We start from the raw sequence: 26,795 nt of genomic DNA on the forward strand, positions 1-26,795 counted from the left end.
GCGCCCTGCCGGGCTCTGCCACAGCGGCCAGGAGGGGCCTCTCCCCAGGGCGCAGACAGGGACGGGCTCAGAGGTGAGGGGTTGCCCGAGGCCACTCGGAGCCGCCTGCCCCCTCCCGGTGCCTAAACGTCCGTCCCCCACAGACCCTTCTCCTACACCCACACCCCGGCCGCGGTGGGGGCAGCCGGGGACACTGCCTCCTCCCCTCACGGGACAGAGGAGTGACTTGGCCGGGTTCTTGGCCGGCGGGGGTCAGCACGGGGGCAGGACCCACTTGGCCCCCAGATCCATCGTGTCCGGAAACAGGGGTTTGCGGGCGGGATGAGGAGGGGGCGCGGAGGTCGGCTCCCGGGGGACCTCAGTGGGGAGGGGAGCCGAGCCCCAGGGGGGCGCCCAGCCCAGGGGGCGGGCCCTGGGCCGGAAGCGGGCTGCGAGGCTCTGTCCCTCCGCCCGCTGTAACCCGACTCCACGCTCTCGAGCTCCTGGGGGGCGGGAGCCCAGCGGCCTTCGCCCCGCGGCCCGAGTGCCACATCACTGCGCTCCTGCCGCCGCCTGCCCGCCGCCCACCATGCCGCCCCCGCCGCCACCGCCGCTGCCGCTGCTGCTGCTGGCCTCGCTGGCCGCTGTCGCCGCCGGGCCGGGGTGCCCCCTCGGCCGGGGGCGCGCCGGTAAGGCGGACCACCCCGCGCCGGGAACTCCCTCCCCCCACTCCCGACCCCCGCGCGCGACCCCTGGCCCCGGAGCACGTCCCCGAGGGGCGCCCGTGACCTTGGACCTCGTGGCCAGCCGGGAGGGGGCACTGGGCTCGCAGGGTAGAGGGGAGCTGGGACCCCACGGGGAGCTCAGCGGGCAGCTGGGGCAGCGGAGGGGCTCCGTGCCCAGGCCAGGGTGGTCCTCCTCCTGGGGTCAGCACACAGCAGGTGGGGCGCCCTGCTGGTGGGGTCCTAGGGAGCAGGTGTCAGGACTTCACAGGGGAGAGGGCAGCCAAGATCCCTGTTCCCTGCAGCCCGTGGGCAGGCCCGGCAAACCCTGTCCAGACCCCTCCCTCCCTCCCCCGCCCTGATGTGGGCAACAGTATCTCCGGAAGTGGGCTCTGAGGGCCTGGGAGGGGTTGGGTCCCCAGGGAGGGGGCGTGGTCACCTGGGAGGGAGGGGGTGCGCCTGGAGGGCCCTGGGGCAGGGGGAAAGGTGACATCCAGGGACCCTGGAGGGGAGGTGGTCTCACCTGAGAGTGTGGGGTGCTGGCCAGGCGGGGGTCCTGGAGTCCTGGGCTCTGGTCCCAGCCACACCCGCCCTCCCGGAGTGGGCTGGTTTCCCCCGTATCCACGTGTCCAGTCCCCTGTCCTCAGAGTCCTTATCAGCAGCAGACGTCTCTGTCCCTGGAGGGTGGGGGTCCCCCGGGCACGGGGCTCCGGGCGCGTCAGATTTGCAATGTCTCAAGTGCAGGCTTTGTGGACACCTGAGCACTTGCTGAGTCCAGCCAAGCGGACGTGCCAGGAGCCAACCGCCCGTCTCAAACGCGCCGATGCCGATCTTTCCTTTTCTTCCTTCTCCGTCTGGGTTTTCACCCCACCTGCGACCCTCGCCCCTCCCTCCTTCCCTCCCCCCATTTCTGCAGAAAGGCCCAGGCGGAGAGTGTGGGTGTGTGCGTGCCGGCCGTGTGCTCAGGTGCACACGGGGAGTGTGGGTGGAACTCACACTGTGTTGTGAAGGGGCCTCCCCCTGGGCCCGTGAGACCCCAGCGACTGTCTAGAATCGGGCCAGTCAGGGAGCACGGCCCCGTCCTCCAGGAGATTCTCCCTGGCCAGTCTTTTTCCCAGGGCGAAGACGCTCCTTCCTCACCTGCGGGGTGGGCGGGGCGGCTCTCTGGCTGGGGCCCTGTGGCCGCACTGGTGACCGTTTCCAGAATAAATCCACCCTCCAGCCCCATCTTCACTCCTGACAGAGGAGCGTGTGTGGTCCCAGGAAGCCGAGTGGCTTTTCCAGACGGCAGGCTGGCGTGGGGTGGGGGCCCGGCGGCTTGTGTCCAGGCTGCTCTACCTGAGGACTCTATCCGTGTCCCCACTGCACCTGTCCTGGCGCCTCAGAGCAGGCCTGGACCCTCCCCTCCTGCCTTTCCCCAGGTCTTCACGGGGGGGCCTAGGGGGCCGAGGCAACGTTCAAGCTGCTGGGGGCCAGGCGGTTCTGAGTTCACATCCTTAGTCCTCTTCTCTGCTGTGCAGCCTTGGGCAGATGGCTTGACCTCTCTGGCCCCATTCAGCTGTCTCATCTGTTAGAGGAGTCCTTGGCCGGGACTATCTTCCACTTAAGAGGGACGGAGGGGCACCCAGATGTCTCAGTGGGTTAAGTGTCCAGCTCTTGATTTTGGCTCAGGTCATGATCTCGGGATTGTGAGCTCGAGACCTACGTCTCGAGATTCTCTCTCTCCCTCTCCCTCTGCCCCCCTTCCCCACTCACGCGCACACACGCTCTCTCTCTCTCAAAATAAATAAACACTAAAAAAAAAAAAAAAAAAAAAAAGGAGGGAGGGAGGAAGGGAGGGAGCCGGCCCGCCCCAGGTCAGCCTGGGTCCCTCCGTCAAAGACGTGCTGACACCTTGTGGTCACCTAGTGTAAGAGGCATGTGTGTGAACCACCCGAGGACAGATAATCAGTACCATCCGCAAGGAAGGACGCCAGCCCCGTGACGGTTCCACACCGTCTAGGGGTCCCACTCAAGAGGTAACGAGAAGCAGGTGAAATTCACCGGAATAACAAATTTTGGGTCAGCCGACGTAACGTTTCAGTGCGTCGTCCTCAGTACAAAACCCACGAATGAAGTATTTCCCATCCTGTTTTTAGGACTAAGTCTGAGATTTGATGAACACTTAACACGTACGGTACGTGTGGGCATGGACCGGGTGCTTCGAGCTCCCGGTAACCCCACGTGGCTAGTGGGGGCACGCTGCCCGGTGCGGCCAGACCCGCCGACTCCTGTGTTGACCCCGCCCCAGCCCCTCAGCTCCCCGAAAGCACACCCTGGGGCCTGCCTCTTGTTAAGGGTGGAGCTGTGTGACCCCCTCCACGCACCGGTGAAGAAACGTTGAAGTCCTGACGCCCCCGTACCTGTGTCGGTGACCGTATTGAGAAATGGGGTCTTTGCAGGTACAGTTCGAGTAAAATGAGGTCATACGGGTGCAGGGTGGGCCCCAAATCCAGTGACTGGTGACCTTAGAAGAGGAGGAAACAGACGTAGACCCACCAGAGGGACATGCGACCATGGGGGTAATGCAGCTGCACGCCAAGGATCGGCGGGGGGCCCAGAGGCGGGAGGGGCAGGGAGGACCCTCCCCGGGGTCCTGCAGAAGGGCCTGGCCTGCCGGCCCCCCGACTCCAGGCCGCCGTCTCCAGAACCGGGCCTTCAGTGTCTGTTACACCAGTTTGTGGGACTTGGTAACGGCAGCCCCAGGACGCGCATCCGTCCGTCTGTCTGGCTGGCTCCTGGCCGCCACCCTGGGAGTCCTGGTGCCCAAGTCGGCAGATGCCTCCCGTGTGTCCATCCCACGGACATCAAGGACACGGTGGCCTCCTCCGGCCTGTGAGCCCCCTGAGCTACTGTTTGTGGAGCCCTTACTGGGCCCAGGTGTCACCCCATCGGGCGGGCCCTATCGTCACCCCCGTTTCACAGATGAGAAAACTGAGGCCGAGAAAGGCACCCGATCCCCAAACTTCAGTTACAGGTTGAAGCCGTTTAAAACCCGGAGGGACGCTTGGTCGCATCCACTCCGATCCAGCCACTTGGGTGGCCCGTGGTAATTTTGAGGGGGCAGACGTGGGGGTCACTTCTCCACTCCTGGTTTCCTGAGGCTGCGGGGCCCCCGGGCCAAGGGGGCGTCCTGCTCACTGGACGTGCCCAGGGTCTGGACGGATCTGCAGACTGGGCCACCCGCAGCTCAGAGCAGGCACAGGCGCGCTCCGCGGATGCGGGCGTAGGGAGCGGGGTCAGGGGCCCTCGGCCCGGCCGGCCGTCGTGAGGCCCCGGGCTCCTGCGCCGACCTTCTGGATCACGGCCTCCGCCCCGTGCGTGCTCACGCGGGCTGTAGCAGGGAGTCGACTGAGCGTGCATCTCGGTAGGGCAAACGCCACCCGGGCAACGTGGGGCACGGATGCCTGCCCGCGGGGCCCTGCACAGACTTGATCCTTTGCTCTGCTCTGGCATCGCCTGGGGCCTTCAGCCACGAGGCGGCCAGGTAACCCCACGATGTCCCAAGCAGGGTGCTGGGTCAGTTTCTTTCTCTTTCCTTTTCCCCTCAAGTGTTGGTCCAGCCCGCCACGCCTCTCATTCTGCAGAGGGCGGTGGGCACGAATCGGGGAGCACGTCAGACCCTCAAGACTTTGGAGCTCCGGGCAGTGTCGGGTGGGAGCCCAGAAACGCCCGCCCCTGCGTGCTGAGGGGGGAAGGCGGTTTCTGCCGCCCGGGGTCCCCCAGCTCTGTCACCGCCAGTGTGCTCATCCTCGGGGACCCGAGGGCGCTGGCGGGCACGCCGTAGCCCTCTGTTGTATTAGAGCCGGCAGAATTGAGGAAGATTGAGGAAAATTATTCTCTTGCCTGCCACCTTTCCCAAGGCCAGAGAATAATTTCTCTCACTGGGCCCCCTATTATTGGCACAGGGAGGGAGGGCGAGCCCCAGGCCCACAGGTGTTCCCGTGGACGGTCCGTGCACAGTCCAGTGTCTCCTCTGTCACCAGGGCTGGGAGTGGAAGCCAGGCGGCGAGGGGCGGCCTTGTAGTCTCCGGCCCGCGAGAGCGCCGGGAGCCGGCCTGCCGCGGGGCCCGGGCTGCGGTTGCCTGGTCCGCGGAGGGTGAACCGCATGCAGGGGTTCCTGAAAGGGGGAGCTGCCTGCCCAGCCCCCCGGGACGAGGGGCTCCCACCCTTCTCAGACTCGTGGGTCAGGCCCGGGTTGTGCGTGACGTTACAGGATTAGAACACAGGCTTTTCCCTGCGCGTCTAACCTTCTGGGCTCCCCACTGCACCTGCCTCCCCCTTGGGCTCCCACTTTTTCTGCCCCCCATCCTGCCCTCTGCTCCCGGGACTCCTGCCCGGGGGGCGGTCTGGGGCCAGCCACGCTCTAAATCTGACACCGATTTCCATCTCTCCGGATCAGCTCCTCCCTCTCGGAGCCCCCAGAACACCGGGGACCTTCTGATAGGGACTGGGCGGGTGGCATTGATGAAGGTTGGTTTTATTGGCCTTCCCCGGGCTCTCACTGCCGGGTCTGTGTGCCTGGGCCTTGAGGAGTTTTGTGTGTTTCTCTGGGAAGAGGAAACTCTTTCCAACTCAGGACACGGCGGAGCACCGCTCTTGCAGAGCGTTCTGGAAGGCAGGGAGCAGGCACCCGTGTGACGCTCAGGGGCTTTGAATGACGTGGGGTCAGAGTCAGTGGTGGGGCAGAGCCACGTGCGGTACAGGGTTCTAGAACTGCTTGTTAAAGAGTCAAGAGTTTTGCCGGGACTGGTCGTCCAACTGCCGGAAGCTTGAGACCAGGCCACTGCAGGGGTGTTTCCAGCTCGGGGACCGGAGGACACCTTCGGCCAGGGCTCCCGTGTCCCGGTGAGCGGGTCTGGCCGCACCCTGCCGGTCTGCCCCAGGCTCTGGGGCCAGATGGACGCAGAGAACCCGTACTGCGCTCCGGCTGTCTTTCCTTAGGCGCTTCGTGGCACCTGTCGGGGACCCGGTGTCCTCACCCGCGGAGGGCGGGTGACGGTTCCCTCGGCACCAGAGGGCTGTGGTGCAGACCCGGCGAGACACGGGGTGTCAGCGACGGGCTGTCTCCAGTGCGTACTCTCAGGGGGACGGGATGACGGGTCCGTGCCCCTAACAGCATGGCATTTCTCTTTCCAGGTGAATGCCACGGGCCCTCAGCTGCAGACAGTGGTACGACACGTGCACTTCTCTCCTTTTTGTTTTGTGGGAGCGACGCAGCCCTTCGACGCTGTCCAAGCCCCTTAGAGAGCTGAACCACGGTTCCCGAGCCGGTGATTAGTAACAAGGCCCCATCATCCAACCCAAAGCCCTTCTTAAAAAGCTGGAGATCAGACAAAACGAAAGAGGAGGGACCTTCCCCGTGGGCAGCTGGGGCTTTCCACCCTGGCTGTGCCCCGGCTCCCCAGACAGTGCTCCTTCCAGACATCCCTGCTCCCCTCACGGCTGGCGTCCGTCCACGTGGGCATCCCCTGTATTCTAAGGGGGAGGGGCCAGTTTTTTTTTTTTTTTTTTGAAAAGCAGGAGAGTATTTTCTCAGTACGAAAGTCAATGACACATGTGAAAAGTTTTGAGCAGAAAAATGCTGAGTAGAAAGAACCTGGTCCTTTTAGACTTTGACACAGAAAAGTGGCAAAATCTCGTAACTTGTACCGTGAGCTGCCACACGCGGAACGTGGGGCGGGGGGGTGGCGTGGGGACAACAGCGTACTTAACTCCATCCTGGGGAGGCCTGTGGGGCAGACAGGGGCCCCCGCACACCGGGCTGGAGACATGGGAGTCACGAACGGGTGTGAAAATGCCCGGTGATGCCCAAGGCCCTGTACCCCGGACATCCTGGGGAGATGTGGAACGGGGTCAGGCCGGGCGAGGCCGTGGCTGTCTTCACCCAAGCTAACCACTCAGGCATCGGCCACTTTCCTAGAGACACGAGGGGGTTCAAGCTGGGCGCACCCGCGAGGACTCGTTGGCTTTGGGGCTGTGAGTCTGGGAGGGTTCGCGCCTGCTTCTGCCAAACCCGGGTCTGCTGGCCTCTCTGGTGCGTCCCGGTGCCTCAGACCCTCGGCAAGGCTGGCTGCACCCATTTTGCAGCTGTGGAAGCTGAGGCCCAGGGCGGCCTTCCCCGGGCTCACTCGGGAGGAAGTGAGCCTAGTCGGTCTCAGGAGCCCCGTTGTCCCCCCCCACCCCCGCCCCGGGCTCTAGCTTCCCCCAGGGGAGCCCCGGCTGGCCCCCGCCGGCCGGCTTCCGTCTGACGGATGACCGTGCCGGTCGCGGAGGGAGGGAGTGACCTGGTGACCCCGCCTGCCCCCAGCCACGTGTGTGGACCCGCAGCTCCGGACCTGCAGCGACGTCGCCTACAACCACACGGCCTTCCCCACCCTGCTGGGGCTCCGGTCCCGGGAGGCGGTGGAGTCTAGCTCCGAGTACATCCTGTTGAGCGTCCTGCACCACCTCTTGGAGGGCCAGTGCAACCCCGACCTGCGGCTGCTGGGCTGCGCCGTGCTGGCCCCCCGGTGCGGGGGCGGCCGCGTGCACAGGCCCTGCCGGCACGTGTGTGAGGACCTGCGCGAGGCCTGCCAGCCCGCCTTCGACGCCATCGACATGGCCTGGCCCTACTTCCTCGACTGTGGCAGCTACTTTGCGAGCGTGGAGGAGGGCTGCCACGACCCCCTGGAGAAGCTGCGAGGTGCGCGGGGCCCCGGGGAGTGTGCTGGTGCCCTCGGGTGGGACAACCGAGTCACGGTGGGGAAAGGCCCCCCCCCCCCCCCCCGCCCCTCCATAGGGGGGCCTCAGAGGCTGGGCCGGAGCTCGGCTGTGAGGGAGAGTGTGGCCGGGCCCCAGGCTGCTGTGGGAGGGTGCTTCCCCCACGAGGCCTGCTGGGCAAAGCCTGGGGTTGCCTGTGGCTGGGCCGGAAAGTCTGCACGTGGGATCCTGGGGCGGGGGGCGTGGCTCAGGAAGGCAGTGGGCGGGGCTTGGAGGGCGGGGCTTCGGTGTCTCGGGTGGATGAGCCACCGGCAGGGGTGCGAGGGGCAGCCCCGGGAGGTGGCGAGCTGAGCTGCTCGTCTCAGGGAGGTGTGCAAGGAGGTTCGGGGGGGGGGGTGGGCAGCAGGGGCGCGGGCGCCCGCCTGGCAGAGCTGGCGCGAAGCAGGCGGGTCACGGATGGCGGGGCGGATGCCGCACGGTCACTGAGCGCCTGCCGTGTCCGTGGCTCCGGGCGGGCACGCTGGCGATGGCAGGGAGGACACGGACGGACATCCGAGCACGCGTGCACGCTGGCCTCCGGGGAGCCCCGTGCGCAGTCGTGCCCCTCGTGGCGGGGTGTGGGGCTCGGGACCGACCCTGGATCTGGCCCGGAAGGGCCCTGTCGCCCCACGGGCCTCAGCGCCGGTGCCGCGGGCCCACGCGCCGCGCTTCGTGCGGTGGCTGCAGAGGAAGGGAACCAGACGTCCCCCGTGGGGCCAAGGCCGCGCCCCGGGAGAGCCCATGGACTTGGCTGGAGGGGGATTATTTTGGGCAATCCCGCCACCAAATTGCTGGTTCCGTCTGCCTGCTTCCTCCCCCAAAAGCGTCTGGAGCAGGAAGAAAAGCACAGGGCAAGCGAGACGCTCGGAGAAGCATTAACTGTTAACCAGCCTGCGGGGCCGAGTCGGCCGCCCAGACACCGGGACAGCTGGTGACGGTGCCCTGGGCAGGGGGCGCGGACCCCACCCGGGAGCCCAGGGCCTGCTCCCGAGGAGTCCTTAAAAAGCGTGGGGAGGAGCTGCCCTCCCTCCTCTCCCCTCCACTCCCCTCTTTCCTCTCCCTCCTCTCCCCTTCCCTCCCTCCCTTCCCCTCCTCCCATTCCCCTCCCCTCCTTTTCCTCCCTCCCCTCACTCCCTCCGCTCCCTTCCCTTCCCCTCCTTCCTCTCCCCTCCCCTCTCCCCTCCCCCTCCCTTCTCCCCCCTTCCCTCCCTCCCCCTCCTTCCATTCCCCTCCCCTCCTTTCCCTCCCTCCCTTCAATCCCTCCTCTCCCTTCCCTTCCCCTCCTTCCTCTCCCCTCCCCTCCCCTTCCCTTCCTCCCTTCCCCTCCTCCCATTCCCCTCCCCTCCTTTCCCTCCCTCCCTTCACTCCCTCCTCTCCCTTCCCTTCCCCTCCTTCCTCTCCTCTCCCCTCCCTTCCCCTCTCCCCTCCCCCTCCTCCTCCTTCCTCCCCCTTTCCTCCCTCCCTCCCTCCCCTTTTCCTCCCTCCCTCCCCTCCACTCCCCTTCTTCCCCTCCCTCCCTTCCCCCCTCCCTCCCTCCTCCTCCCCTCGTTCTTTCTCCCTCCCTTCCCCTCCCCTTCCCTCTTTCCCCCCTCTCTCCACTCTTCTTCCCCTCCCCCTCCTCCTCCCTCCTCCCCCTTTCCTCCCTCCCTCCCCTCCCTTCCCCTCTCCCCTCCCTCTCCCCCTTCTCCTCCCTCCCTTCCCCCTCCCTCCCTCCTCCTCCCCTCGTTCTTTCTCCCTCCCTTCCCTTCCCCTTCCCTCCTTCTCCCACTCTCTCCACTCTTCTTCCCCTCCCCCTCCTTCCTCCTCCTTTCCTTTGTTCCTCCTCCCCTCCCCTCCCTCCTCCCTCCTCCCCCTTTCCTCTGTTCCTCCTCCCCTCCCCTCCCTCCTCCCTCCTCCCCGTGCCCTGCACAGGCACACTCACTGCTGGACTGGTAATGCTGACACTTGCTGTGACATAGCAGTGGGGGGGGGGTCTGTAAGGAGCCCTCCAGAGCTGTGGTTGCTGGGCCGGCAAGGGGCTGAGGCTGTTTCCACGGTGGAGCCGTGCAGACAGAGCAGAATAGGAGCCTGCTCCGGTGCTGCGACCACGGCTAGGGGTCCGTGGGGAGCGCACACGCGGTCCGGAGGCTGCCCGCCAAGTCGCGGTGTGCTCTGGGCTGGGCTTTCTGCAGGCGTGTCTTCTTCTCCGTGTCCAGTTCTGTGTTTCACACGGTTTCCTTGGTAACCACGTAGTGCTTTTCTTTCTTGATGTTTGTTTATCCATTTTGAGAGAGAGAGAGAGAGTGTCCGTGTGTGGGGGGGAGGGGCAGAGAGAGAGGGAGAGAGACAGAGTCCCAAGCAGGCTCCGCACCGTCGGCCCAGAGCCCGACGTGGGGCTCGAACTCTCGAACCATGAGATCGTGACCTGAGCCCAAATCAAGAGTCAGAGGCGCTCAGCCGACGGAGCCGCGCAGGTGCCCCCACGACCTAGTACTTTTAATCGCAACAACTTTAGGAACTGTGTTGCTGTGTCCGTCTGTCAGGTGCTGTTATTAGCTGTGGATGTGAAGTGTTATAAAGGGAACGGTGATGAAAAACACGAGCAGATGGGCTGGGGAGCCTTTCCAGGGGCCCCCCAAGTTCCCGAATGTGGCAGGGGAGGGGGCGACGAGGGTTGCGGGACTTGTAGGGGAGCAGGGGTGGGGGGGCGGACAGAGCGGCCGCCAGCAGGAGGGCGACCCCGCCGGTGGGCGAGCGCTGGCCAGGGGCGCGGAACCGGAGGCTCCCCCAACACCCCCTTTCTTCCCCAGGAGGCCTGGACGCGGAGGAGGTGCTGCCCTCGGGCCTGCCCCCGACCTTCGTCCGCTTCACACACCACTCCTACGCCCAGATGGTGCGCGTGCTGCGTCGGACGGCGGCCCGCTGCGCCCACATCGCCAAGACCTACAGCATCGGGCGCAGCTTCAACGGCAAGGAGCTGCTGGTCATCGAGTTCTCGGCCCGCCCCGGCCAGCACGAGCTGAGTAAGCCGGGGCTGCTGTCGCTGCCCGAGGGAGAGGTCCGGGGGTGGGCTGGCTTCTGGCAAAGGGCTCTGGGCCTACCCGGCTTGGGGTGCGCAAGCCCAGGTGCGGGATCCTGGTCACGACAGGGATGGGGGGGCGGGGAGCGGGGAGCAGGAAGCGTTTGCGCTCTGCTCGGTGCCCGGGGGCGCATGGCCACGTGGCGCAGGGTCTGCCGGGACCCGAGGGGGCGGTGGGAGCTGAGGGCACGGCCCCGAGGAGTGAGCGTCGGGGAGAAGCGAAGCGACGCCCCAGTGCGTCTCCGGGGAGAGGTGACGGGGCTCCGTGCATTCTGTGGTTTGGGCCACCTTGCCCTGCAAGGTCTGCAGCCAGGCCCCAGGCACGTACGTGTGGCGCTTGGTCCCGAACACTTTACGCTCCTTTGAGCTGCTTGGTGAACGTGATGTCACAGAGCAATCTGAATGAAGGACATCGTCCATTTAAAAAGCCCCAGCCCCTGGAGCTCGTCAGGCGTAGTGGTTCCCTTCTGAGTTCTGAGGTGAGGCAGAGCTACGTGGAAAATTCCAGATTGTATTGCACCTCCAGAGCTGCATTGGTGTCGGCAAAGCAGGAGGTAGACTTCGTGACCCTCCAGAGCACAGGTGCTGGAAGGAACTCACGGTGAAACCAAATCTCGAGGGCAGGCCGGGCCCTGGGGGCCCGGGGACCGGCTCAAGCATCCAAGATATTCTAGCAAAGACTCAGCCCCTGGAGGGGCGGCCTGGGTGCCCCGTGTCGAGCTGAAGTCCACCATGAACCTCTCCGGGGCACTGAGGGCATGTCTGGGCCACAGGGGCCTGGTTCTGGCCTCTGCCAGGAGCCCTTCCTTGGCCCTGTCCCTCAGCTGGTCTGTCATCGTGACCATGTGAGGCACGTGGGGTCCATCGAGAAGCAGGTCCCATCGGACCCTTGGTCGTTTGATTACTGAAAATTATACCATCTGGGTTCAGTGGCTCTGACGCCTTTGCTGGGTCGGCCAGCAAATCCGAGTGTTTGGGCTGCATGGACATCATGAGCCCAAAGTCCTGGCTCCTGCTGAGGGTCAGAGGTCCCCTGGCCCACCCCAGCCTCCGAGCTCCCCCCTCCCCGCCTCATACCGCCCTGGCTCGCGGGCTGCCCCAGGATGAAGACAGGACCCTTTCCTCTTTCAGACTGGTGTGTGGCTTTGCAGTGTGGTGAGGGCGTCCCCTGTGAGAAGCCAAGGGGGGGGGTGACCGTTGCGGGAAGCATCAGGGTCATTTATACTCTCAGAATTCAGGAGGCACGTGAGTGTCTGCCCCCATAGCTGCAGGTCCTGGGGCTGTGCACAGCCAGGGAAGGAGACGCCGTTTTCCAGATGAACAACGTGAGGCTCAGAGAAGAGACGTGATTTGCATGAGGTCACAGTTAGTAAGGCTGCCAGGCTCCTGCTCTGCTCTTCCCTTCCAACCACAATCCACCCTTTGCTCCTTCCTTCCTTTGCTCCTTCTTTCCTTTGCTCCTTCCTTCCATCCATCATCCATCCATCCATACATCCATCTACCCATCCATCCATCCTTCCATTCATCCATCCATCCATCCACCATCTACCCACCCATCTACCATCCATCCATTCATCCATCCGCCCATCCATCCATCCACCCATCCATCATCCATCCTTCCATCCATCCATCCATCCATCCGCCCATCCATCCATCCATCCATCCATCATCCATCCGTCCATCCATCCACCATCTACCCACCCATCTACCATCCATCCATTCATCCATCCGCCCATCCATCCATCCACCCATCCATCATCCATCCTTCCATCCATCCATCCATCCGCCCATCCATCCATCCACCCATCCATCATCCATCCTTCCATCCATCCATCCATCCGCCCATCCATCCATCCACCCATCCATCATCCATCCTTCCATCCATCCATCCATCTGCCCATCCATCCATCCATCCATCATCCATCCTTCCATCCATCCGTCCATCCATCCACCATCTACCCACCCATCTACCATCCATCCATTCATCCATCCGCCCATCCATCCATCCACCCATCCATCCATCCTTCTGTCCAAATATCCAAACATCCATCTACCCATCCATCCATCCATCCATCCAGCCACCATCTACCCACACATCTACCATCCATCCATCCGTCCATCCATCCTTCTGTCCAAATATCCAAACATCCATCCATCCATCCATCCTCCATCCACCATCTACCCATCTATCCACCATCCATCCATCCATCCTTCTGTCCAAATATCCAAACATACATCTACCTATCCATCCATCCATCCATACATCCATCCACCCATCCTCCATCCACCATCCATCCATCCATCCATCTATCCATCCATCCACCATCTACCCATCTATCCACCATCCACCCATCCATCCATCCTTCTGTCCAAATATCCAAACATCCATCTACCTATACATCCTTCCTTCCATCCATCCTTCCATCCATCCATCTATCCTCCATCCACCCATCCATCCACCATCCATCCATCCACCCATCCATACTTCTGTCCAAATATACAAATATCCATCTAACTATTCATCCATCCTTGCATCCATCCATCCACCATTTACCCATCCATCCACCATCCATCATCCATTCTTCCAAACTAACTTCCTTTTTTTCTCCCTCCCTTCCTCCCTCCCTCTTTCTTTCTTTCTTTCTTTCTTTCTTTCTTTCTTTCTTTTCTTTTTTTCTTCTCTTCCCCCCTTCCATTCATTTGAGGGCCAGCTGCCTTCCCTTCTCAGCACCAATGTACACCTTAACTCACTTCACAAATGTGGAAAGTGGCTATGAATAAAATTCACACAGAGCAACGCCACCACATATTATTAGTTAATATCCTTGATGTGTCATGCTAATAATCACAGCTAAATGTAGGAATTGAGCTTAGTAAGTAGTGACTTTGATGAGACATGAGTCATAGAGATGCTTGGGCCAAAACAAGTATGGCTAGGTCCCCAAGCATCCCGCCAGCCTTGCCACGTGGGCCCTCAAGTCTCCGGGGACCCTAGGGTTTGAGATCACCCCTCAGGTCGCTGTATCTCCCCCAAGTGGAGCCTGAGGTGAAGCTCATCGGCAACATCCATGGCAATGAGGTGGCAGGGCGGGAGATGCTCATCTACCTGGCCCAGTACCTGTGCTCCGAATACCTGTTGGGCAGTCCCCGCATCCAGCGCCTGCTCAACACCACCCGCATTCACCTGCTGCCCTCCATGAACCCCGACGGGTACGAGGTGGCGGCCGCCGAGGTGAGTGCCCCCCACACCGGATCCCGCGGGCTGCGGGCACGCTCCCATCCGTTCACTGGCTAGCAGTCATGGAGGGTCTGTGCGCCCACCGTTCTGGGTGACGGGTGTTCAGCAGGCAGCCGCACCAGCAAGGTCCTACGTGAGGGTGGGGACAGACACCGGCAATTCTGGATGAACAAGAATCCGTGTTCTCTGGAGAAACTGGGGGAGATCTCACGCAGGCCGGAGGGCGGGGAGCTGTCTGATGCGACTTTGAGCAGAGCCCCAGTGGAGGTGGGGAGCGAGCCGTGCACATGACTCCTGGGGGGCATTCAGGAGGGGGATCAGCCAGTGCAAGGCTGCAGGGTCGGCAAGCAGGCCGGCCGGAAGGGAGGGGCCAGACAGGTGGGAGAGGAGGTCAAGGACAGCTTGGCCGGACACGCTCCCAAGTCCATCACCTGAAGCCAGAGGAAAACCGCAGCCCTCACCTCCCACTCAGCCCAGCCCAGCCCTGTGGGGCCTCCCTTGGCAAAGAGGCAGGGCGGGGTGTGCTGACCCCCAGGTGGGGGTGGGCTGTGTTTTCAGGGCGCTGGCTACAACGGGTGGACGAGCGGGAGGCAGAACGCGCAGAACTTGGACCTGAACCGTAACTTCCCCGACCTGACGTCTGAGTACTACCGCCTGGAGGCATCCGGCAGCATCCGCAGCAGCCGCATCCCCATCCCGCAGCACTACTGGTGGGGTAAGGTAGGAGCCACCCCCGCCACCCCCACCCCGCACCGGCCTGGGCCCGGCCCACGGGTATGCGCCTGGGGGCAGGTGCTCTGGCTCTTCCCGGGGCCCACAGGAGAGCAGCCTGAGCCCCCTGAGTCTGTTTCCCGCCTGGGAAACGGGGATCACCCTTCACTGGGTTGTTGGGACGCAGGGAACACGGACTGAAAACACCCTGGGCCCGGCAGGTACTCAGTGACAGCAACCCGGGCAGGCTGCCTGGAGGCAGTGACGGCCTGAGGAGGGGGGAAAACCAGTGTCAGGAGGGGGTGTGGGCATGAGCCTGGTGGCATCGGAAGGAGATCCTGAAGGCAGGGCGGGGTAGGCCGGCCTGGAGAGCCCAGAGACGGCTGTGACAGAGCCTGTGGACATGGCCGGGGGTGGCCAGCAGGGGCGTGCCTGGTCTCGACCCACGGTGGCCTCCTCTGTCCCGGGCAGGTGGCCCCCGAGACCAAGGCGATAATAAAGTGGATGCGGACCACCCCGTTCGTGCTCTCAGCCAGCCTCCATGGGGGCGACCTGGTGGTGTCCTACCCCTTTGATCTCTCCAAACACTCCCAGGAAGAGAAGTTTTCTCCCACGCCCGATGAGAAGGTGAGTGTGGGTGTGCCGTGCGTGCGTGGGAGGCTGCGGTGTGGGGTGGCGCCCTCGGGGCTGGCTTTATCCCTGTTCTGAGCCTAGTGAGACCCGTGCAGTCACGGCACCAGTAGGCCCAGCTCTCCAGGCCCAGCTCGAAAGCCCCCTCCTCCAGGAAGCCTTCTGGCCAGCGGGAAGCAGCCCATCCTTCCACTGGCCACACCCCACTTTCCATCAGTGTCCCCACCTGGGAGCCCCTAGGGTGGGGGTTGCAGCCCCAGTGCCCTCCCTGCCCGGCTGGTGGCCTGGTGTTTTGTGCCCGGGGACAGGGTGGGGTTCCAGGCATTGCCAGCAGAGGGCAGTGCTGCAGCGCACATGGCGCCCGCGGGGCTCTTGGCCGCCTCCCTGCTTCCTGTGGGCCTTGCAGGTCTGTTAAGGGCCACCAGGCGGGCTCCGTGGGAGCTGGGGTGCAGTGGGTTCAGAGTAGAATTCTGGCCCTGGAGTGCCCTTGGGTCTGAGGAGGACTTGGCTCTCTTCAGGCCTCAGTTTCCCTCACTGATCAGGCCAGCAGGGCGTGAGACGTGATAATGCCCAGAACCTTCTCCACCCCACTCTCCCCTCAAGGACTCGCTGCCTGCAGCCCCCCAGTCCTGACCCTCCCCCTGCCTGATCCTGGAGTCTTTGCAGGCTGGGCTTCCGGGGGCGGGGAGGTGCCACTTTCCATTTCACAGAGGTGAAGGGGGCGATCCGTGATGGCCCAGGGCCCGTCGGCAAGGGCCCCGGAGGAGCTGCCCGAGCCGCCCGCGGTGACCCCTCTCGCCATGGCCAGCCCCTGGGCTTCTTCCCATCCCCTCCCGGGACGGCAAAGCTGGACGCTCTTCCTTGGCGGCCTGGGGCCTCGGCCCAGGCCACTTGAAGGGCCTGTGGTGCGGGGCCCGGCCTGCTCTCTCCCTCCGCCGTGCGGGTCGGCTCTGCCTCCCCTGGCCTCTCCTGACCCCTGCGCTGCAGGTCTGGATCGAGCTGGACCGGCCCTTGCCCTGAGGGCCCCATCCAGGTTCGGAGGCAGAGCCGGACATGGGCAGGGCCGGGACAGAGGGCCACCGGCGGGGGGACCAGGGGCCACGCAGGCTGTGTAGGCGTGAGCGAGGAGGGTGAACCCCCAGCCCGTCCTGGGCCTTCAGGAGGGCTTCCCTGAGGAGGCGTCTGCCTCGGCGGAGCCTGAAGGAGGTGATTTCCCACAGGCACCCAGACGGGGCCCCCAGACGGGGCCAGGCGTGCCCCGGAACCGGGGAGGCGGAGCCCGGGCACCAGGCTGAGCGCCCCGCCTCCACCAGAGCTGGGACAGCACTGCCATGTGGCCCAGGCCTCTGGTCCCACGTCTTCCGCCCTTGCTCTGCCGAGTCACTCGCTCACTCGTCCATCCGTCCACTCGCTCACTCGCTCAATCGCTCGCTCACTCATTCACTGGTTCACTCGTTCATTCACTCGTCCATTCATTCACTCGTCCGTTCATTCGCTCATTCACTCCCTCCCTCATTCATTCATTCCCTTGTTCACTACCTGAGTCATTCACTCATTCATTCACCTAGTCACTCACTCACTCACTTGCACACTCAGTCTCCCACCCACACACTAACACGCTCACCCACTCACACACCCGCTCCTACACTTTCTCACACGTTCACCCACACACTCACCTGCCTTCTGACATTCACACACTCACTCACATACACTCACACACCTTCTCACACACACACCCACTCTCACACTCACCCCCACGCTCACCCACTTACCCACTCACACCTACTCATATACCTTCTCATACACTCACATGCTTGGTCACACACGCACTCACACATCACACACACGTACACCTTATCACACACTCACCCACATATCCACTCACCCACTTGCACACTCACGCACTTACACACTCACACACCCGTACACCTCACGCACTCCCACACACCCAATCACAACTCACTCATACACCTTCTCACACACTCACTCACACACTCATCTACTCACACACCTTCTCACACTCACATACTCAGTCATTCACACACTTACCCAGTCACACACCCACTCGTACACCTTCTCACGCACGCACTCACTCACTCGGCCCCTGCAGCCAGCACATGCCCCGGTCTTGCAGGGGGGGCCGGGTTCTGTGCTCAGAGCTCAGCAAGTGTCCCGGGCCGGGTGGTGACCCAGACGGCAGGGCCAACATCTGGACGAGCCCGTGTCCTCTGGGCAGCAGGAGCCCTCAGCGCCAGGCCCGGCGTCTCTGAATCGCAGAGGCAGACGCGTGAAGATGTCCCTAGGGGGGAAGTTCACCTCAACGAGTCCCTCCAGAGTCAGAAAACTGAGGCTTTCCCACCAGCCATCAATCAGGGATCGATAATCCTCAGGCCCATAGCCAGCAGTGGTCTCAGTGGAGACCGGGGTCCCGGGAGGGGTGCCGGGGCGTGGGGGAGCGTGAAGAGGGGCCGGCCGGGGTGTCCCAAGCCACCTCCCCCAGACTCCCGTGGCGCCCCGTGGATGAGAGCCCACACCTCCTGGCGGTGTTCTAGGCCCCCAGGCCGGCCGTGGCCGCCCGCCCCGCTCCTGTCCCCCCTACACCTGTCCCTTCCGCCGAAATCTTACTCCCAAGCCGGGCTCAAGCTCTGTCCTGCCCCGCAAACCCTCCCCAACGCAGCCCATGTCCGGCAAGTGCGAGCGACAGTTTCTGTGGGGTCTCGGGCGGCCCCAGCGAGGCAGTCTGGTCCTTCCCGGGGCCGTGTCCCTGCCACCTTACCGTCCTAGCAGCCTGCCGCACCGCCTCCTCTCATTGACAGCCGTCTGGCCTCTGATGTCCTTTTGCCGCGCCGGCCCCCCACGTCGGGCCTGTTCCCAGCGGGGCCTGCGGCTCGGGCGTCCCTGGGCTTCGGGGTCGATGATGGCGTTCCCCGCTCTCCTGAGGGCACACGCTTTGGTGGCGGGGCTGACTGACGGGTGAGGGGAGGGAGACCCAGGCAGGACGGGCGGGGAGGCCGAGGGGGCAGGGCTCACAGCGTGTGGTCCGGCCTCCCTTACCTGCCTCGGCCCAGGCCCTGCTTTGCAGGCAGACGGGAGGGCCAGAAAGCTGGGAACCGGGCAGAGCTCTAGCCACCAACCCGTCAGCACGTGGAGGCAGAGGGCGAGTTTTTTAGGCCCCTGGACTCCTGGCCGAGGACACTGTCGCAGCAGGGGCTGCCCCCGCAAGACATCCGTGCCCCGTCTGCAGGCCGGCCTCAGGGACTGAAGGACACGCATGGGGTTGTGTTTTAGGGGCTTGGTTTGTGTCTGTGGGGCCGAGCTGACTCTGCACAGTCCTCCCCCCGAGAAACCGGACCCTCCTTCCCCAGACCCCGGGGGCCCTCGCTCTGGTCTGACCCCACCTGCCCAGCCCACCCCCTTTTTACAGAGGGATCTCCTTCTCGGGACAGGCTTCTCCCGGGGCCGCGGGGCTCTGACAAGGGTAGTGCAGTGGCCCTCTCGTCCACACGGCGCCCCCTTGGGAGCTTCCGCCCGGAGTCAGACCCGGTGTCCTGTGCTGGGACATGGGCACAGGAAGCTCCATGGGCCCCGCCTGGGGTGGGGGCCTGACGGGGCGCGTGCTGGGCTGGGGGCCGGGGCCGAGAACCCGCCAGGAGGTGGAGGCCCCGTGGGCTGTGTCCCACGTCCCCCCACCAGCCACCTGCAAGGTGCTTGTCATGTGGCAGCAGGTGGGGGCTTCCTCAGGTACAAGTTGTCCCCGGGGAATGTGAAGCGACAGTTATTGTAGAGGAAATCGGTGGTGACGTCAGTGAACGTGAGGCCCACTCTAGCCTCCTGCTTCCCCCAAGGCCCGCCTTCTGCAGGAAGCGCCTTGGAAAGTGCAAAGCCAACCTCTGCGAGCCCTGCCAAGGTCCCTTCGGTGTGCCCCCAGTGTGCCCCCTCCTCGAGAGAAAGCTCACACTCCCCGGCCGGGGTGCAAGGGTTCCACGCTGTGCCACGTGGCCACCACCGGTGCCTTGAGCCCTGGCTGTCTCGCCCCCGGCTTTTGCACGTGCTGAGCTGTTTCTGTGGACACGACTCCCGTGTATCTGTGCTGCAGGTGTTGGCTGTGGGGGCCCCTCCTCGCTCCGTTGCCCCCAGTGCTGAGAGAGTTCTGCAGGGGGCCCCAGCTCCTGGCCTTGGCCTCACAGGAAACCTCTCCCTTGGTCTCCTTTCCAGATGTTCAAGCTGCTGGCCAGGGCCTACGCGGATGTCCACCCCATGATGATGGACAGGTCGGAGAACAGGTGTGGTGGCAACTTCCTGAAGAGGGGCAGCATCATCAACGGGGCGGACTGGTACAGCTTCACCGGAGGTGCGGGAGTGGACAGGCTGGGCTGGGGCTGGTGGGGGGAGGAGAGCTGGGGATGGGAAGGGGGCAGGGGAGAGCTGAGGGAAGGTCTGGGAGGGGGAGGTTGGGGAGGGGCTGGGGCAGGCTGGGGGAGGGGAGGGCTGAGGGAGATTTGGCGGAAGGGAGAGGTTGGAGAAGGGATGGGGGGTTGGGTGGGAATGAGGGGGACGTGGGAGGGGGAGGGAAGGGGCTGGGGAGGGGAGGGGGAAGGTGAGGAGGGGTTATGGAGTGGGGGGCTGGCGCCCTCTGTCCCAGCTCTTTCTGGGAAGGGGATTCTGGGACGTCTGCTTTGGGGAGCGGCACAGGTGCGCCCTGGCATCCGCGCGTGGAAAGCGCCCAGGGTGCGGGAGGACGGGGGGGCGGGGACGGTCTGGCTTCAGTTCTGGCCCCGCCTGGTAAAAGCTGCCGGTGGCCCGTGTGGTCCAGCTGGACCCCCCGCCCCCTGCCGTTTCTGCAGTGTAGTTCATGAGCACGGACACACGCCACGCGGTAATCCTGTGACCAGGTCCCCTCGGGGGACAAGTAGGGGCTGTCGCAGGGAACGGAGGACTCCGGTTAAACTTGAATTTCAGAAAGATAATGAGGAATTTGGGGTACGGCATAAGTATGTCCCAAGAACTGCACGGGGTATACTTACACTGAAACTTCGCTCACCTTTAACTGGCGCGCTCTTTGCTAAGCCGTCCCGGGTGCACATGGCACAGAGCAGTGGGGCTGTGCTTGGCACCGAATGCCACGACCAGAGCCCCCACGCTCTGCCTGCCATCCCTCCACGCCGGCATGACGCCTATGTGTGACATGTGGCAGGTGAGGAGCTCGGGCTCGGGCAGAAGGGCCTGGTGGCGCCCAGGGCACGGGCCCAGCCTCCCACTTCTGTGCAGGCAGGGGGGCCGGCCCCTCCGGCTCCGGTTCTGCAGCCGGTCACACCCCTGCTCAGCACACTGTCCCCTCCTGCTCCCTGACTCCTGGGGGCACAGGCAGCTTCAGGTGCGTGGTTCCCCGACCCCAGTGGAAAGGCTCCAGCCTGGGTCATGACCCCATTTCCGGGGTCCGCAAAGGACCCCCACAGTGGGTCTGAGCGTGAGAGAGGAAAGCAGGCTCATTCCCGTGGGGAGAGCGTGGGGCCAGTGGCCAAGGACAGAGGGACCCGGTGGATTGGAGTGTGGCTGCCCTTCGGATTGTGAAGGTCAAGTCCATGACGTGGCCGCTGGTTTACCAGGGCTCCGGGGAGGCTCTGACTTCCAGGGGACAGGGGCCCCCTCTGCTCCCGACACAGGACTGGCCTGTGGGCACGGCAGGTCTGCCCTGGAGAGCCCTCGCAGCTTCTACGGGACAAGAAATCCCAGAAGCAGATGGGGCGAAGGGCACAAGCGGGTGGGTGGTGGTCAGCCCGATTTTCTCGAAGCCTCTCTCGGCCACCCGATTGGCGGACTGTCTAGCCTTGCCCAGCCTGTGTTCTCCCCGGAAATGGAGATTAGGGGATCTTCTCCCCCAGGCTGTTCCTGGGACCGCCTAGGCAAACGGGCAGTGTATCACTGGGGTTCAGACCGGCAGGGGAGGCAGAGGCTCGGACGCCAGGGCTCATGTGGCTGCCGCAGGCTACCCGTATCTCTACTGGAAACGGGTTCGTTCCTTACCCACCGCGGGACACACAGGACAGAGCATAAGCCCGTGGCCTTGGGTGCCAAGCGACTGGGTTTAAAGAGCAGCTCTGCCCTTTCCCCGAGGGGCCTCGGGTAAGAGCGGCAGGGCCCTGGGCCTCGGTCTGCTCATCTGTACAGTGGGGTAACGACAACCCCCGTCACCCCCTGGCGGGTGTCCGGCGGCCTCGCGCCTGCCAGGTGGCGGATGCCGAGTGCGGGAAGTGCTCAGGCCGCCCCTGCCCTGCAGGCATGTCCGACTTCAACTACCTGCACAGCAACTGCTTTGAGATCACGGTGGAGCTGGGCTGCGTGAAGTTCCCCCCGGAGGAGGCCCTCTATACCATCTGGCAGCACAACAAAGAGCCCCTCCTGAACTTCGTGGAGATGGTGAGCCCTGGGCCTGGGGGCGTGGGGGATGGGGAGATCCGGGCAGCCGGGCCTGGAGTGGGGGAGGGACGGGGCCAAGGTCACCCAGAAATAGGTGGTGAACAGTGAGAAAGGGTCCAGAATAATCCTCACTGGACCCAGGGAGTGGTCTTCTTGTGGCTCGGTGACCGTGTGGGGACCAGCTGCCAGTGTCCCCTGCCTCCTCTAGTCCTGCCTGTGGGCGTGGCTCCCAGCGGAGGGGCGTGGTGGGGGTCTGAGGGAGGTAGCCACATGCGACAGGGAGACGGGGACCCAGGAGGTGAAATGACACCTAACGGCGGCTCCACGGACGCCTCTGTGACTTTCCCTGAGCGTTTTCAAGACTCCCGCGAATCACATATTGGCACAATGTCCCCGTGAGAAGCAGGCCCCGGGAGGGAAACGGGATTGCCCGAAGGGGACATTGAAGGGACGTATGTGAATCGCACCCTACAGTGGGCGCCCCCACATGTGGCATTGAATCCTGACACCAGTCCCTGGTGGGAGAAGGGGCTGCCCCGCTTTATGGGTAGAGGGACGGATGCCGGGGAGGGACAGCGCGGGTCTGGGGTTCCTGGGTCGCGCGTGGCTCCCGTGTCTGGCTCTCAGTGCCTGTGAGAAAACCAGAGGAGGAGACAGAGGGTCAGACAGTGTCACCGACTGTCCAGAGCTGGAACTCAGATCTGCCTGCCCCACACCTCGGTTCTGTCAACGAACCCTTTCTAGAAAAATCAGGAACCTTCCTCCAGGCAAGAACCAAGCAGAACCTCCTGGATAAGCCGCTGCCACAATAAGAAAGAAAAAAAAGAAAGCAAAGCTCAGATAATAGCTGGACGTTATTAGCGTTGTTTGAGTTTCTTTTTTATGGCCGAGCCAGCGACCTCTCGCTGCGTGGGGAGGGTCATCATTCGGTAATGGGTCTGGGTCAGACTGCTTGCTTATTCCATTTTACGGCCGTCTGGTGAAAATGAGTTTTAAGGAGCCTTAAATGGAGCTGGGATTGCTCTGTGGATATTGCATGTGAAGTCTTGGGATATAAAGATTTAATAGTGAGCGCGATGCTGTGGGGGGGGGGGGGTGGGGCGTGCAGCCGGGTGTGGCTGCCCCCCCCCCCCCAGCTTCCCGCCGCAGGACGACGCCCCGGGAGGGCCGAGCTGGGGCTTCTGATAAGGATCGAGCCTGCCATGGCCCATGGAGGCCTTCTTCACAGTGATGCTGACCAGGCCTCGGGTGGGTGTCTGCAGCTCCCCGGGTCGGGAGGGAGGGGCGTGCACGCCACGCCTCCCTCGCTGCCGGAGACCTCCACGGCCCTGGGTCTGCATGGAGATCGCTCCTCAGCCCAAAAGCAAGGACAGAACAAAGTCTAACCCATGCAAGCTGACATTAAATGAGGCCCTACTGTGTGTCTGGTCTCTAGGTCGGGGGGAGGAGGGCAGACGGTGCCATTACGGTGAGATCAGGGCTGGGAGAATGGAGGCCTGGAACTGGGGACCCCAGAAGAGGCCCCTGATGTGGCCGGTCGTCAAGGAGGACTTCCTGGAGGAAGAGTGTGGGGGAGAGGAATGGCCAGTGCGGGAGCTGGCGAGGTGTTCCGAGCAGAGGAGGGGGCAGGACAGAGGGTTGGAGGCCTGAGGGGGGGGCACTGAAGGTGTAAGCAGCAGCCTCCCGGGAGAGAGCGGTCTCACTGCACCGTCTCCCCTCCCACCCAGTCACCTTGGCCTCATTCGACATGACCTGTGGGCCCCAAGTTGTTTTCAGCCCAATAGAGCAAGGGGAGGTTGACTTGTTGATTGTCGACATTTAAGAAAATTCTTTTAACATTTATTTTTGAGAGACAGAGAGAGAGAGACAGAGCACAAGTGGGGGAGGGGCAGACAGAGAGGGAGACGCAGAATCCGAAGCAGGCTCCGGGCTCCGAGCCGTCAGCACAGAGCCCGACGTGGGGCTCGAACCCACAAACTGTGAGATGGTGACCTCAGCCGAAGTTGGAGGCTTAACCGACGGAGCCCCCAGGCACCTCTGTGATTGTCGACCTTATAAGAAGGGGGCCAGGCAGTGCCGAGGGGGCTCTCCTTGAGGCATATGGAGCTTCCCCCTCTGCGGGCCGGGTGTGTGCATCTGCCCCGAGGGTGCCGTGTCTGGACCGGTTCACACTGGGGAGACCCGGGCAGCCGGGCCTGGAGTGGGGGAGGGACGGGGCCAAGGTCACCCAGAAATAGGTGGTGAGCAGTGAGAAAGGGTCCAGAATAATCCTCACTGGGAGGAGGACCCCGTCCCGGCTGTCGCTGGGCCTCTTGTGTGTTGACTGTTGGCACCATTGCCCCATTTTACGGATGGGAGGCGGTGCTGAGACACGAGGTAGCCTGTCCGGGATCAGAGCGCCGTCGGTGTCTCGGCTGGGGTTGACCGCGGGGTCCACGCCTGGGGCCCGGGTCCCCGTGCACAGGCTCAGAGCAGCGGCCGTGGCGGTTCGGACGAGCTTGACGGTTTTCTGGTGGCGCTCCGGGCCCAGGAGAGGGGGTCGGGTGGACCCTCGAGCGAGCAGCTGCGGGCTCGTTCACAAGCCCAGAGGGGGGCTCACTGGTCACCCCGTTTCACAGATGAGGAAACCGAGGCCCAGAGAAGGGAGTGACTTGGAGAAGGCAAGGCGGGTGGTGCAGAGCTGGGTCCGCCAGGCACTTTACCCGGAGACCCTGGCTCTGGGGACAGACAGGGGAGCTGGCGGTGGGGGGGGGGGCAGGCGCCACCTGGGCTCCCCGGAGAGTGCGTCATGGCCACGCCCTCACCCCCGGTCTCTTCAGGTGCACCGGGGCATCAAAGGTGTGGTGATGGACAAGTTTGGCAAGCCGGTCAAAAACGCCAGGATTTTGGTCAAGGGCATCCGCCACGACATCACCACAGGTGAGCACCCTCCCGGGACCTGTGTCGCGGCGGCTCCGGGACGCGCTCAGAGGGAGCAGACGGGAGGGGTGCTCCAGCCCAGTGCAGAGGCAGGTGCAAATCCGGGGTCTGCTTGAGGCCGATGCCCCTGGGACCCCCGGCGCCGGTCACCTCGAGCCCGAGTCTGAGCCCGGGTGGGAGAATCACTCGTGTCCTGTTTGTCTGCAGCCCCAGACGGGGACTATTGGAGATTGCTGCCTCCGGGGTCCCACATCGTCATAGCTCAAGCCCCCGGCTACTCCAAGGTCATCAAGAAAGTCACCATCCCCGCCCGGCTGAAGAGGGCTGGCCGCGTGGACTTCATTCTCCAGCCCCTGGGGACCGGACCCAAGAAGTTCCTCCTCGGGCCGCGGAGAAGCGGGTCTGCGGTCCGTGACCCGCTGGGAGGTGCCAGCCCGTACGGAGAGCCCCAGGAGCCCGGCCAGGAGCCCCTCGGGGCGCGGAGGCAGCCCTCGGCCGGCGGGAGCAAGCCCTGGTGGTGGTCCTACTTCACATCGATAAGCCAGCACAAACCCCGTTGGCTTCTCAAGTACTAGGGACCACGGCCCACCTCTGCCCGGGGCTCCGGGCTCTCGGTTCTGTCTTCTGGAGACACCCTGTAAGGCGCTTTCTGTTTTCTTAAAGCTGTTCCACTCACCTTCGCCGTGACGAGAAGCCCTGTGTGAGAGGCGCCTGCCGAGGGGAAGCAGGGGACCCGGCCGAGGGAGGGTCGCCCTGGCCTCGTCCACCTCGATGGCCCCAGGGGCTGGTGCCCCTGCGGTCCCACAGGCGGCCGGGACTGGGGCTGGACCCTGAGGCCTTGGCGCGAGAAGGGCCCTCACGTTACAGATGGGGATACGGACGCTGGGTGGGGGATGCGACCCGCCAAGGTCACACGTGGGGCGGGTGGCGCGGGGCCAGCCAAGCAGGAGCGGACACGCTGGGTCCTGTGGCTGAGGCTTGCGTGTCCGGGAGCCTGTGGCGGTGGGATGCTAAGGACGAAGGTCAGGGCGGCCTGGCTGGGAGAAGTGGGTGTGCGCGGCAGGTGACCTCAAGGACAGGGCCAAGGCCGCAAGGGCCGGAGGGCTGGCAAGAGCCTCGGCATCACCCAAGGGTCACACTTGGCCTTGATGGGGCCTTCACTCCAGGAGGAAACGTCTCCCTTGGCCCCTTCCTCATCCTTAGGATGCTACCAACTCAGGTCCAGAGACAGCCCCCCACCCCAGGCCCCAGCCTTCCCCCAGGACCCCTCCTGGTCCGCCTCTCTGTTGTCCGCTGGGTGTGTGGGTCCTAGGATCTATCAGACAGGGCGGCGTGAGACCGATCAGAGAATGCCAGCAAGGAGTGTGCCTGTCAGCTAGGGCTGTGTAACAAAACCCCACAGGCTGGGGCTCGAGCCTCAGAGGTTTGTCGTCTCCCAGTGCTGGCCGCCCGAGATCCGGGTGTGGACACGGGGTCGGTTCCGTCAGAGGCCACGAGGGAGCGATGCCTCCGGGCCTGTGTGCTAGGCTTGTCGCCAGCCGGCCTCTCCCCGTGCCTTCACGCCACCTTCTACGCCTGTCTGCCTTTCTGTCCAGATTTCCCGTTTGTAGGGACACCAGTCACATCGGAGCAGGGCCACCCTAATGGCCTCATTTTCGTTTGACCACCTCTAGAAAGACCCCTTCTCCAAGTACAGTCACGTTCACAGATACCGGAGGTTAGGAACTCGCTACGTAACTTCCGGGGGAGCACAACCCCGCCCATAACAGAAGGATTGTCCGCAACACTGCGGGCTCCTCGCTCGCTCCCGGCGGTGCCAGCGGACCCCTTGCTCTCGGGCCCTGGACCCGGGCGAGGTTTGCCCCACGCTGGCGGAGGCATCCCGTTTGGGCCGCGCCTCGACCCCAGCCGAACACCGGCGTGACCCTCACCGGCACATCGGCATAGTCCCATCGCTCCCTCGGCCTGTGCTGTCTCAGAAGGCCACGGGGCAAGTGAGGGGAAAGGTGCGCCCCCAGCACCGGGGGGGGGGGGGGGGCCCGGGGGGCGTGGGTGTTTCCGTGTCCTCCGTCCGGCCCGGAGACTGCGGTTCACAGAGCGAGCGTGTGCCCACAGCCGTGACGTGGAGTCCTACAGCCTTCAGGGCTCTCAACCTTGCGTGTGTCCAGTGGTTCTGAAGCTCATCGCTTATTTGGCCCCACTGTGTGCCCGACACTGTGCAGAGCACCGTGTGGACAGGCAGACTCTTCTTCCCACTTTGCAGAGAGCCTGCCCAGGACCTCGGGGCATGTTGGTGGTGGCTCAGTCCCTCCTGCAGGACACTTGTGTGAGGTTCCTGCTG

General features: G+C 63.9%; 1 protein-coding gene across 2 annotated transcripts; it reads left to right on the forward strand.

Moving 5' to 3' along the window:
- Positions 1–504: 504 nt before the first annotated feature.
- Positions 505–25,129, forward strand: CPZ (carboxypeptidase Z). 2 transcript variants are annotated; one of them, XM_045474697.1, is made up of 11 exons: positions 505–668; positions 5,880–5,912; positions 7,051–7,425; positions 10,271–10,483; positions 13,575–13,771; positions 14,336–14,497; positions 14,960–15,115; positions 19,334–19,469; positions 21,396–21,535; positions 24,355–24,454; positions 24,662–25,129. In XM_045474697.1, exons 1-11 carry the CDS (start codon positions 569–571, stop codon positions 25,027–25,029), a joined length of 1,980 nt encoding a protein of 659 aa, XP_045330653.1. In that variant the 5' UTR covers positions 505–568; the 3' UTR covers positions 25,030–25,129. The 2 variants fall into 2 exon arrangements, with proteins under 2 accessions (XP_045330653.1, XP_045330654.1); XM_045474698.1 differs by lacking the exon at positions 13,575–13,771 and adding an exon at positions 13,887–14,044 and having other exon boundaries at positions 506–668.
- The last annotated feature ends 1,666 nt before the right edge of the window (positions 25,130–26,795 follow it).

Source organism: Leopardus geoffroyi, chromosome B1 (genome assembly GCF_018350155.1).
Source record: "Leopardus geoffroyi isolate Oge1 chromosome B1, O.geoffroyi_Oge1_pat1.0, whole genome shotgun sequence".
Taxonomy (NCBI): Eukaryota; Metazoa; Chordata; class Mammalia; order Carnivora; family Felidae; genus Leopardus; species Leopardus geoffroyi.

What these genes read in the sequence shown, in the direction of transcription:
- CPZ (XM_045474697.1), top strand. Translation starts at nt 569, where the DNA reads ATGCCGCCCCCGCCGCCACCGCCGCTGCCGCTGCTGCTGCTGGCCTCG. An exon ending in CCTCGGCCGGGGGCGCGCCG is followed by an intron (nt 669 to 5,879) that starts GTAAGGCGGACC and finishes TTCTCTTTCCAG; the next exon opens with GTGAATGCCACGGGCCCTCA. An exon ending in ACGAGGTGGCGGCCGCCGAG is followed by an intron (nt 13,772 to 14,335) that starts GTGAGTGCCCCC and finishes CTGTGTTTTCAG; the next exon opens with GGCGCTGGCTACAACGGGTG.